The sequence below is a fragment of the Otolemur garnettii genome, unplaced genomic scaffold (assembly GCF_000181295.1).
Source record: "Otolemur garnettii isolate 467f Iridium unplaced genomic scaffold, OtoGar3 scaffold00127, whole genome shotgun sequence".
Lineage (NCBI taxonomy): Eukaryota > Metazoa > Chordata > Mammalia > Primates > Galagidae > Otolemur > Otolemur garnettii.
This window is the reverse complement of record NW_003852522.1, coordinates 3,166,270-3,177,701: the sequence shown is the minus strand read 5'-3', so window position 1 is coordinate 3,177,701 and position 11,432 is coordinate 3,166,270. Positions and strand designations below refer to the sequence as shown.

General features: G+C 53.9%; 3 protein-coding genes across 6 annotated transcripts in view; 2 read left to right on the top strand and 1 right to left on the bottom strand.

The window, feature by feature from the left end:
- Positions 1–4,244, top strand: part of CARM1 (coactivator associated arginine methyltransferase 1) — a 24,439-nt gene extending 20,195 nt beyond the window's left edge. Inside the window, exons 8-15 of one of the 2 annotated variants that reach the window (XM_003798037.3) lie at positions 793–878; positions 1,047–1,136; positions 1,600–1,737; positions 1,821–1,910; positions 1,996–2,108; positions 2,252–2,329; positions 2,570–2,638; positions 2,814–4,244. In XM_003798037.3, coding sequence (XP_003798085.2) covers positions 793–878; positions 1,047–1,136; positions 1,600–1,737; positions 1,821–1,910; positions 1,996–2,108; positions 2,252–2,329; positions 2,570–2,638; positions 2,814–2,956 — 807 coding nt within the window. In that variant the 3' untranslated portion in view covers positions 2,957–4,244. The remainder of the gene's footprint in view (positions 1–792; positions 879–1,046; positions 1,137–1,599; positions 1,738–1,820; positions 1,911–1,995; positions 2,109–2,251; positions 2,330–2,569; positions 2,639–2,813) is intronic. The other variant, XM_023518015.1, reaches the window with a different exon arrangement.
- Positions 3,960–8,499, bottom strand: YIPF2 (Yip1 domain family member 2). 2 transcript variants are annotated; one of them, XM_003797946.3, is made up of 10 exons: positions 8,442–8,499; positions 8,249–8,304; positions 7,701–7,861; positions 7,527–7,610; positions 5,900–5,987; positions 5,194–5,310; positions 4,957–5,123; positions 4,689–4,871; positions 4,473–4,608; positions 3,960–4,378 (listed from the first exon to the last, which is right to left on the bottom strand). In XM_003797946.3, the coding sequence occupies exons 2-9, from the start codon at positions 8,277–8,279 to the stop codon at positions 4,492–4,494; spliced, it is 948 nt and encodes a 315-aa protein (XP_003797994.1). In that variant the 5' UTR covers positions 8,280–8,304; positions 8,442–8,499; the 3' UTR covers positions 3,960–4,378; positions 4,473–4,491. The 2 variants fall into 2 exon arrangements, with proteins under 2 accessions (XP_003797994.1, XP_023373784.1); XM_023518016.1 differs by having other exon boundaries at positions 8,249–8,447.
- A 64-nt stretch (positions 8,500–8,563) lies between these two features.
- TIMM29 (translocase of inner mitochondrial membrane 29) lies at positions 8,564–9,913 on the top strand. 2 transcript variants are annotated; one of them, XM_012810211.2, is made up of 3 exons: positions 8,639–8,759; positions 8,836–9,549; positions 9,599–9,913. In XM_012810211.2, the coding sequence occupies exons 1-2, from the start codon at positions 8,675–8,677 to the stop codon at positions 9,522–9,524; spliced, it is 774 nt and encodes a 257-aa protein (XP_012665665.1). In that variant the 5' UTR covers positions 8,639–8,674; the 3' UTR covers positions 9,525–9,549; positions 9,599–9,913. The 2 variants fall into 2 exon arrangements, with proteins under 2 accessions (XP_023373785.1, XP_012665665.1); XM_023518017.1 differs by having other exon boundaries at positions 8,564–8,759; positions 8,836–9,913.
- Positions 9,914–11,432: the final 1,519 nt, after the last annotated feature.

Below are 11,432 nucleotides of genomic sequence, written 5' to 3'. Positions count from 1 at the left end.
AGAGTGCCGTGGCATTACAGCTCACAGCAACCTCCAACTCCTGGGCTCAAGCGAGTCTCCTGCCTTCGCCTCCCAAGTAGCTGGGACCACAGGTGCCCGCCACAACGCCCAGCTATTTTTTCGTTGCAGCTGTCATTGTTGTTTGGCGGGTCCGGGCTGGGGATTTGAACCCGCCATCTTAGGTGTACGTGGCTGGCGCCTTAGCCGGTTGAGCTATAGGCGCCGAGCCAGTACTCCATTTCTTAACGAAAGAAAAAGAGAGATAGATGAGGTCGCCCAAGTTGGATTCAAACTCTTGCCCTCAAAGGATCCTCCTCCCTTAGCCTCTCATAGCTGAGATGATAATCATGTGTCACTGTGCATGGCTCACACCCACTTCTTTAATTTTGTTAGCTCCCTTAGTGGTATATCTTTATTTCTCCCCATCAGTTCATAAAGGGCCTCTTCATTCTTTCTCATGTACAGTCTTTTATGATTGAGCTATCATTAGTTTAACTGGATGGTTTCCAGTGTATGACTACTGCAAACAGTCAGAAAGTTTACATATGAGGTGTACATGTGCAAGAGTATCTAGCCATATCCCAAAATTGCAACTGCCAAGTCTCTGATGAGGATGAATGAGCTGTCACCTGATTGCCTTACCACAGGTCACCTTCCCCCTGTGCCAGGTCTGAGAAGGGCAAGGTGATTTTAGCCCAATAGCCAGACCCAGACCCTGGGGAAGGGATAGGACTCTCGTTTTCATGCTGGCCTCTGTGCCAGAATCCAGGTCACACCTGTGGTCTCTCCCAGGACACATTTGACATCCGGATCCTGATGGCCAAGTCTGTGAAGTATACAGTGAACTTCTTAGAAGCCAAAGAAGGAGATTTGCACAGGTACTGGCACCTAAGCCCCATTCTCCTGGGCGCAGCTTGAGCTGAAGGTCAAGGCCACTGCTGGCTCCCACTGGCATCCTGCCATACTAGGGCAGGAGAGCAAGGCCCCAGGCCTCTGCACGGGGCACCCCTCTTCTTTCCCAGCAGCCAGTGCTCTTTGCCTTCCAGGATAGAAATCCCATTCAAATTCCACATGCTGCATTCAGGGCTGGTCCACGGCCTGGCCTTCTGGTTTGACGTTGCTTTCATCGGCTCCATGTAAGTGTAGCAGAGCAGGCCATGCTATTCCCAGGGGCTTCCTGCTGCTGTGACGTGGGCTAGGCTGGAGGTTAAAGGGTGGGACGTGACTTTTCCCAGCAACGTTGTTCCTTCCAAAAGGGGTCAAGAGCTTGTCTTAGAGCAAATGACTGATGTGAGTGGAGCATGGGTGTGTGTCCACTGTGTTCTGAGTGACCGTCCCTTGTGGGATCTTGTCTGTCTCTTAGCACATTGCGTCAGGGTGAGTAGGCACCCAATGTCTACAGATTCCTGTGTACACGTGTGTGCACACAGACATACCCAGGACTGCCTGGGAGCCAGCTTGTCTCAGCTCCAGGGCCCCAGGGTAACTTGTCACAGGGGCAGGTACTTGGGGAGAACTCAAGGTGTATACAGGGTGGTGGGTGGTCCAAATGGTGTCACTGACCCAGTCAAGAACATGCCTCCTGTCCTTGCTTGATAGAATGACTGTGTGGTTGTCCACGGCCCCCACGGAGCCCCTGACCCACTGGTACCAGGTCCGGTGCTTGTTTCAGTCGCCACTGTTCGCCAAGGCCGGGGACACGCTCTCAGGGACATGTCTGCTTATTGCCAACAAAAGGTGCGAGCTGCTACCTGGTGCTGGGGGGTCAGGAGTCCATTTCCCCCAACCCCAGCTCATCATCCTCCCCACCCTCTCTGCAGACAGAGCTACGACATCAGTATTGTGGCCCAGGTAGACCAAACGGGCTCTAAATCAAGTAACCTCTTGGATCTAAAAAACCCCTTCTTCAGGTAGGTGGGGCCCACAGCCCGCTTGGGGGTGCTGCTCCCACCTCCAGCCCCACCAGCCCTGCCCATGGATCTGTCTCTGCCACAGATATACAGGCACAACACCATCGCCCCCACCCGGCTCCCACTACACATCTCCCTCTGAGAACATGTGGAACACGGGCAGCACCTATAACCTCAGCAGTGGAATGGCTGTGGCTGGTGAGTGGGCCCCAACCATGACACCTGGCTCACACCAGGGATGGGTCCAACTAGCAGCCTTTGGTGACAGGATTACCCCTCTGCCCTAGGGTGTGCTTTTGGTACCCTCACACAGGGTACTAACATCTCTTCATCTGATATAGGGATGCCGACTGCCTATGACCTGAGCAGTGTTATTGCCAGTGGCTCCAGCGTAGGCCACAACAACCTGATTCCTTTAGGTGAGTGGCCCTCCAGCAGGGCAGCAGGGGTGGGGGCTTGCCCAGGGCTGCTGTGTGGCTAGGAAGGGCCAACGGACAGCCATGTTGGCCTGTGCTTGGTCCTTTCACCTTTTACTTTTCCTGGGGCTCTCTGCCGAGGCCCCCAGATCCTCTGCCTTGCTCTGCCGCCTATGCCAGTGGTCTGGGTGGCTGGGGGCGGTGACGCCATCTCCCTTCCTTCCTTCTTCCCTCGCTGCGCAGCCAACACGGGGATTGTCAATCACACCCACTCCCGGATGGGCTCCATAATGAGCACAGGGATTGTCCAAGGTAATAGCGGGTAGCAGGGGTGGGTCCCCTGGGGCCTGAGCTAGTGTGTCGCTGTCTGTCTGTCCAGGCACCCGCCTGCCCTATTTCTCTCTCTCTCTCTCTGTCTCTGACTCTGCTGGGGGTCAGGTGGGCCGGGGGCAGCGCTGGCCCCTCAGTGCCAATGCCCACCCCACAGGGTCCTCCGGCGCCCAGGGCAGCGGCGGCGGCGGCTCGAGCGCACACTATGCAGTCAACAGCCAATTCACCATGGGCGGCCCCGCTATCTCCATGGCTTCACCCATGTCCATCCCGACCAACACCATGCACTATGGGAGCTAGGGGCCCTGCCCCTCATGGACTGACAGCACCAGGAAACCAAATGATGCCCCTGTCTACCCCGCCCCACTGGGTGGCTGACCCCCTTGTACTGGAGGAGCCGGAACACCTGATCACAGCCCTCTTTGCTATGGGAACTTGGACACTTTTTTACATGTTGCCGCCGCCCCAACCCCACATCCCAGCCCTGAGCTGCCATGTTTTACACAAGATCACGTTGTGGGAGCCTTCATTCCCCCCTTCCCATCCTCTCCACCCTGACCTGGGTTTGACATCTGCTGTAACAGGCATGTCAGGGCCTGCCAGCTGTGCCAGGGTGACAGAGGGTGGGGGGGAGCAGCTGCCCTGTGTGTCCCTCAGTACCTGCCCCTGGTCTAGCTCCAAAGGAGAAAGTCGGCCTGGCCGGGTGAGGCCTTCCCTTCAGCGACCAGGCCTTGGTCACAACAGGCGTGACATGCTGCTTTTTTTAATTTTATTTTTTTACAAAAAGAACCAGTGTCAATCTACAGACCCTCTGAGAAGCCAGGCCGGCCGGGCCGAGCCAGCAGCCCCTCTCCCCAGACTCTGAGGCTCAGTGGTGAGGGGTAGCCCTGCTGAGGCCCCCTCCCCACCAAAGGGTTCACCTCACACTTGAATGTACAACCTGCCCCGCTGTTGGGAAGGCTTCCGTCCTTGGCCTCTGCCTTTTGCTGCTGTTCTGTCCTTGAGCCCCTGTAGGTCCCCTGACCCCACATTAAGAGAAGAGGCGGCCTCAGGCGCTGGGCCTGGAACAAAGGCCACCATTGCCACTTGGGGCAGACACAGACACACCTCAAAGATCTGTCTGGGAAGGCGTCCTTTTCCTTGTAGCTAACATTAGGCCTGTGTATTTCTCTTCCTTACTTATAGAAGCTCCAGTCCCTACTACTATGATGGCATTTTGGCCCTTCCCCCAGACTGAGAAGGGACCTAACAGGGACCCTTCTCTTCAAAAAATAAAAAAATAAACAGACAAGGAAACATTATGTTTCAGCACAGGCAGTTTTCTTCTCCTCCCCCAAACTCAGATGCTGGAGCTCAGGCCAAGGCCCCTAGCCTGTCATGTAAGTACCCAGACCTGCCCCTGGCCCTCCCTCTTGTGGCCAGTGAGTTGAGTTATGTCAGGGAGAGTAGGGGGCCCAGCAGGCAGTGGGGGTGTGGGAGTCCTCCCAGCCTTGTCCCAGCTGGAAGCTCCCTGCCCATTCCCCACCTTTATATAAATTCTCTGAATCACCTTTGCATAGAAAATAAATGTGTTTGCTTTGTAAGAAAAGTTTGGAAAGCAATCAAGTGATCTTGAGATGTTGAAGGAGCCTTCACTTTTGGTTGAGGTGGGGCTGACAAGCAGATGTGTTCACTTTTGGTTGAGGTGGGGCTGACAAGCAGATGTGTCCTCTTAGGTTTTGCCTAGAAAAGAGAAACTCCCAGTAATGGCCACAGGACTTGTCACATTGGGGGTGGGGAGGGCAGTGTCCTCACATAGGTGGAAATGGCTCCTTACCTGTGGGACCTGGGTCTTCCTAGGAGGTGGCCATGGACCTTGGTAGGGTAGGTGGCAGTGGTACATTTGGGGGCAGAGATGGGACTTGGGATGGAGGTACCAAGTACTCTGGAGGCAGTGACTGGAAGAAGTATAACTGGACAAGCCGTACAGGGTCAGCAGGGCCACCCCACCCACCCCAGCCCACAGCCCATCTGTGATTCCCTAGATACACACCTTACAGCCCAAGGCCAGCAGGGCGTGGAGCAGTACTACAGCAGACAGCAGTGCCGCAGCCACCAGCCTGGTGTCCTCACGGACAATAGGCCACAGGGTGAACACCAGCCAGGTGGCTGACAGGGCCAGTGCCAGGCCCCCGAACAACCACTGCAACCATGGCACGGGAATGAGCCATAGCATCTGAAGGATGGACACGGGCACCTAGTGACCATGCTGGGTGGCCCCCACAGCACCTGCAACCCACTCCGTGCTGGGCCATACTCACCACCATGGGAATAAAGACGAAGAGGGAGTAGCCGTAGACACACACGGTCTCCAGGAAGGTGTAGGTCCCCATATGCTCCTGGATGCCCTTGCGCCACCTTAGAAAGCCCCACAACGCCAGTGGCACCAGCCACGCATAGCAGTAGATGGTGATGCCGGCCACAGTCACTGGAGGCAACCAGGCAGTCACTCCTGTCCCCAGGAGCCCCCAGCACCCCCAGCCCTGCCATGTACTTACCCTTGTGGAACTGGGGGCTATAGTGGATAGAAGGGTCCCTCCTCTGGGCCAGCGCTAGTGTCAGGTTGCTGGTGATGGCCAGGACAAAGGCCAGAGTGGCACAGATCCAGAAGGGGCCTGCCAGGGTGGGAAATAGCGGGTGCAGTCAGGTTCCCAGGTCCAGCACTCCCAGGACAGGTGGATGTGTTCTGTCTTACCTATGCTAGGACCCTAGCCTCTTTGCAAGCCACCCACCCAGCTTGCCAGGTCATTGGAGACATCCCAGAGGCCAAATCTAGTACCAGGTCTCCACTGATCATCCTCTCCTAGAAACACAAACATGACTTTGGGGCAGCACGCTCTTGGCCTAGGTCTCACCTTGTGGCAGGTAGACCCTCACCTCTATGGCTTTCCCCTCTACACCAACCTCTTTCTCCACAGGGAGCGCTGGGCTCTCTCTATGTGTGTGCTCACTCCTGGGTGACCTCCTCCAACCCTGGGGCCTCATGCCACTTCTCAGGGAGGCCTGTTCTGAAGCGTCTATGCAAAACAGCAAGGCCATGGATCCTTTGAATCACCCTGCTGCTCTCTAACCTAACCTCTGCAGTCTGTGTCCCTCTCCCTGAATAGAAGGTAGGTGTCATGGTCTCTGTGTTCTCAGCTGAGTACTGGGGCCTGGCACTTAACTGACATTTGTAAAGTGAATAATCCAAATGTACAACTTCACCGTACAGATCCGGCTGATTCCGCAGATGGTGCCAGACAAAGTTGTGGCCAGGCCGGGGCAGCAGTGTACCTTTGATCCGGTCCAGGACCTGGGGGGTGGGGGGGCAAGGCCAAGCTCCAGAATAGAAGCCCACTCAGGGATCATCCTTGGTCCTCGAGGGTCCTTCACGGCTGTTCTCCAGCCTCCTCTCTCCATGCCCTGCTGAAAACTTAGCTCTTCCCTCTCAGCTCTCAATGAGCTGTCCCATGACTAGAACCCCTTCCCCTGGGGTCCCACCATGCTAAAAGGTCTCCTCCAGGCCTCCTTGCCTCCTCATCCTCTGCTTGGCTGCCTGGACTGCCCTCCTTGCAGCCTCCCCTCCCAGGCCCAACACAGTTAACAAATATGGGGCATTCTCCTTCCTCCGTCTCTCCAGTATGTCCCCTAGTTATGATCTCCCTCAGGTAGGGCCTCCCATCCACATTCTGCATGCCCATCTGCTCCTTCTACTCTTTCCTCTCCTGCTCCAAACCCTTCTGTGACTCCTCGTCACCCTCAGGATAAAACCCAAACCCTAGCTGCCTTTTTTTTTTTTTTTTGAGACAGAGTCTCAGTATGTTGCCCTCAGTAGAGTGCCGTCGCATCACAGCTTACAGCAACCTTAAACTCTTGAGCTTAAGTGATTCTCTTACCTCAGCCTCCCAAGTAGCTGGGACTACAGGTGCCCATCACAACATCTGGCTACTTTTTGTTGTAGTTGTCATTGTTGTTTAGCTGGCCTGGGGTGGGTTTGATTCTGCCACCCTCAGTGTACATGGCTGGTGCCATAACCACTGTGCTACAGGCACCAAGTCCAAACCCTAGCTTCTTATTTTTTTTTCTTTTTGAGACAGAGCCTCAAGCAGTCGCCCTGGGTAGCATGCCATGGCATCACAGCTCACAGCAACCTCCAACTTCTGGGCTCAAGCAATTCTCCTGCCTCCACTTCCCAAGTAGCTGGGACTACAGGCGCCACAATGCTCAGCTATTTTTTGGCTGCAGCCATCATTGTTGTTTGGCGAGTCTGAGCTGGATTCAAACCTGCCAGCTCAGGTGTATGTGGCTGGCACCCTAGCCGCTTGAGCCACAGGCATTGAGCCCCAAACCTTAGCTTATTAATATAGCTCACAAGGCCCTTTGTGATCTGGCTTCTGCCTGCCTGTCTCAGACAAATCCAGCGCCAGGCAGCTTCTGTCACACTTCACATGTCTCCTCTCACATTTGGTCTTCTGCGTATGTTATTCCCTGTGCCTGATGCATAATTCTGCTCCCCCCACTCTGCCTAGACATGACTTTGGGGCAGTATGACACTTGGCCTCCAACTCACCTTGTGGGGGGTATACCCTCACCTCTATGGCTTTCCTTCCTTCTCCTCTAGGTCTTGGCAAATTCTTAAGCACCTCCAAGAGGGCATTCCTTGACTCACCAGATCCTGTTTATTCCCCATTTTCCCACAGCCCTGGATCCACCATAGCCCTTAGAGAGCACCACAGTCTTTTCTATCCACTTGGTGAGAGCTCTTTTAACCCACCTAACAATGCCCCGCTGAATCACGGCTGAACCCCATTGCATGACTCTGAGCCCTATCCTTCCAACTTCCAGGACTGACCTGTGAGGTGTCCACATCAAAGAAGCTCTGATAGTAGCCAAAGGTCCAGAATCCAGGCTGCTGCTTCTGCTTCTCCTGTAGGAGCTGCATGGCACAGGCCTTCAGTACCTGCCCTGATAGCCTAAGTTAGCCAGGGCTGGACAGAGGCAGGGCATGGGGATTTAAGCGACTCACCGCTGCCTTGTCACTCTCCTCCTCTACCACCTCCTCAGCTCCATAGCTGCCACCTGAACCCACAGCCACAGTCACGTGTCCTTGTGGGGTCAGCTGATCACTTCTGCTTAGGGTGGCTGCATCTGGGGTCTCAACCAGAAGATCACTGGCTTCCTCAAATTCTATAGAGTGGGAATATGGGACTTAAGCATGTTTTGCAGGTGGAAACAATTTGGCTTGGCCCACTGCTCCTGCTGTGTGGGATGCTGTAACAATTTAAGTGCTCTACACTACGCAGGGCCCAACTTCCTCAGTTTGGGGACATGAGGTCTGTTCTCTTCCCCTAACATGGGACTGCAATTTAGAATTGGTCCTGGGATGGAGTCAAGGTCTGGGGACTCGAGGCTCAGATCTGATCAGAGTCTGAGTTCAGAGCGGGAGCGGGTTTGAGTTAGGGATAGATGTCACTCCTAGGTTCATGGATCACTGGGGTGCAGGTTAGTGGAGTTGGAAACTGCATGGGAGGTTCTGGTGAGGGGGAGTTCCAGCCACGTCGGGGCCGCACTTACCGTGGAAAGTCAGCTCGTGGGCCGCCGCCATGGTGGCTTGGGGCGTCACCGCATCGCTGAGGACGGAGGCCGATTAGTCAGCACCCTTTCCGGCGTCTGTCCTTTTACCTTGAGCCCTATATGGTAGCTAACTGCGCTCAAAGAAGCCTACACCCGCCGCCCCAGCCACAGAGAGGCACTCTGGTCACCTCACCTGGGTACTTTTTAGCCAGCGTGGCTGGGACTCTCTGCGCCTGCGCGGCCCGCCTACCGCACAGAGGCAACCTCTCCAGCAGGACAGCAACATCCGGCACTGGTTCGTTTCCTATTGTCTTCCGATGGGAAGCCACTTCCGGCAACGTTACCTCGCGCGAAAAAGGTTTCCAGGCCTTTTACTTGGTGTAGCAAGAGTTTCTTCTCGGAGAAAGGACTCCAAGCCGAAAGAGGATGGCGGCGGCTGCTCTGAAGAGATTTTGGTTCCGAGGCCGTGTAGAGGCGGCGGTAGCAAAGCCGGGCATCTGGGCTCGGTTGGGTGAGTAGTGGCGGAAGGAGGACGGTTGGGTGGCCGGAGAGGTCGGGCCGCTGTCACTGCGCTTCTCTCCCTTCAGGTGCCTGGGCCCGCGCGCTGCTCCGGGACTACGCCGAAGCCTGTGGGGACGCGGCGGCGGCGGCTCGAGCCCGGCCAGGACGCGCGGCTGTGTATGTGGGGCTGCTAGGCGGGGGTGCGGTCTGCTGCGCGCTGGCGCCGAGCGATACTGCCTTTGAGGAGGCGTTGCTCGACGCGTCCGGGGCTCTTCTGCTGCTGGCGCCGGCCACGCGAAACCGCAACTCGGAAGCCTACGTGCAGCGGCTGCTTTGGCTGAGGGGCCGTGGCTGCCTTCGGCACGTGAACCTGGGGCTCTGCTCGCTAGTGTACGAGGCACCCTTTGACGCGCAGGCCAGTCTCTATCAGGCCCGTTGCCGCTACCTACAGCCCCGCTGGACCGACTTCCCGGGCCGAATCTTGGACGTGGGCTTTGTGGGTCGCTGGTGGGTGCTGGAGGCCCGGATGCGTGACTGCGACATCAACGATGAGGAGTTCCTCCACCTGCCAGCACACTTACGCGTCGTCGGGCCCCACCAGCTGCGCTCGGAGACCAATGAGCGGCTCTTCGATGAGAAGTACAAACCTGTAGTGCTCACTGATGATCAGGTGGATCAGGCTCTGTGGGAGGAGCAGGTTTTGCAAAAGGAGAAGAAGGACAGGCTCGCCCTGAGCCGGGCCGACTTGCAGGTGCAATCGGAGGTCCCAAGATGAGTTCACAGCTCCCATCTCTGGGAGACTGTTTGCCTGGGATTGTGCAATCGTTGTAAGTGAGCCCCACATGCAGAATCACTAAGATATTCGGAAGAATTCTTTTATTAGGTTTTTATGAGTTTAGGAAGCCTTTTTTATTTCTCTTTGTTCCTTGTTTGCTGGAGTTAATTCAGAGCTTTCTTGGTTTAGGAGTTAGGGAGAGCAGAGTGACCTTGTAATGTTTATCATGGCCAGAGCTAGTAATGAGCGTTTTACATAAACCTTTTATTTTTTCCCATTGGGCCTCACAGTCCCTGTGACATAGGTCAGGTGACTCCCAAACTCTCCTACAACCTTTCATATATTATATTTTAAAATTTGATCTGAAATGTTTCTTTCTTTCTTTTTGAGACAGAGCCTCAAGCTGTTGCCCTGGGTAGAGAGCTGTGGCATCATAGCTCACAACAACCTCCAACTCCTGGGCTCAAGTAATTATCCTGCCTCTGCCTCCCAAGTAGCTGGGACTACAGGTGTATGTGGCTGGCGCCTTAGCTGCTTGAGCCACAGGTGCAGAGCCTTGTTTTTCTATTTTGAGACAGAGTCTCACTATGTCGCCCTCTGAAGAGTGCCATGACGTCATAGTTCACAGGAGCCTCAAACTATTGGATTTAAGTGATAAACCGCCTGCCTCAGCCTCCCAAATAGGGATTGCAGGCACCCTCCACAATGCCCCACTATTTTTTTTTTTTTAAAGGGACAGAGGCACTCCAAGTGCCATGGTGTCACAGCTCACAGCACCTTCCAGCTTGTAGGCTTAGGCGATTCTCTTGCCTCAGCCTACCGAGTAGCTGAGACTACAGGTGCCCTACTCACTGAGCCACAGGCACTGCCCATGCCCCACTATTTTTTTTGTTGCAGTTGTTGTTTGGCTGGCCAGGCTGGGTTCGAACTCACCAGATGGGTGCCACCCTGTCTTTAGCTTTTGTAAGTAAAATGTTTCCCAGGTACTGTGGGAAGACCCTGGTCTCCATAAAAAAAACATTAAAAATTAGTGGGGTTTGGTGACATGGGCCTATAGTCCCATCTACTTTGTAGGCTGAGGCAGAAGGATTACTTGAACCCAGGAGTTCGAAACCAGCCTGGGTAACATAGTGAGACCCTGTTTCAAAAAAATACAATAAGTAACATCTTTGTATTAATTTTTTTTTTTAACTTTTAATTTTGAGGCCGGGTGCAGTGGCTCAACCTATAATCCTAGTGCTCTGGGAGGCTCAGGTGGGTAGATCGCCTGAGCTCACAGGTTTGAGACTGGCCTGAGCCAGAGTAAGACCTCATCTCTAAAGATAGCCAGGCATTGTAGTGGGTGCCTGTAGTCCCAGCTACTTGGGAGGCTGAGACAAGAGAGTCACTTGAGGCTAAGAGTTTGAGATTCCTGTGAGCTCTGATGCCCTGGCACTCTACCGAGGGTAACAAAGTGACACTGTCTCAAAAAAAAAAAAACAAAAAAACTTTAAATTTTGAAATAATTATAATCTCACAAAAAGCTGGAAAAATAAGAGACATTTCAGGTACTCTTCATCCAACTTCCCTAGCTCAAATAACTAATACTAAATGAGGGAATTGACATTGGTATGACTATTTGGTTGCTACAGGGAAATTTTGTGCAAAAACAATCTGATTTTACTATATGTCTGTTGGCAATGATTGGAAGTGGCTTGGAAAGACAACGCATTTTCTGATCTTTTAAATCTATGTGGAATCATGGATTCTGGATATATTAATACTTCAGTAGCCCTAAAACACAGAAGTCTAAGAAAAGTAATAAGTTATTGTATATGGCTGGTACTTAAAGAGGTTATAATAATTATACTTTTAAAGCTGAAATATTGGCTGGGCGCCTATAGCTCAATCGGCTAAGGCGCCAGCCAC

Bases quoted from the DNA above. Each gene is read 5' to 3' on its own strand.
- YIPF2 (XM_003797946.3), bottom strand. From the start codon at position 8,279: ATGGCGGCGGCCCACGAGCTGACTTTCCACG. The intron at 5,988-7,526 runs GTCAGTCCTGGA...CCCACCCCCCAG, and splicing joins TTGATGTGGACACCTCACAG to GTCCTGGACCGGATCAAAGG. The intron at 5,124-5,193 runs GTAAGTACATGG...GGTTGCCTCCAG, and splicing joins TAGCCCCCAGTTCCACAAGG to TGACTGTGGCCGGCATCACC.
- TIMM29 (XM_023518017.1), top strand. From the start codon at position 8,675: ATGGCGGCGGCTGCTCTGAAGAGATTTTGGTTCCGAGGCCGTGTAGAG. The intron at 8,760-8,835 runs GTGAGTAGTGGC...CTCTCCCTTCAG, and splicing joins GGGCATCTGGGCTCGGTTGG to GTGCCTGGGCCCGCGCGCTG.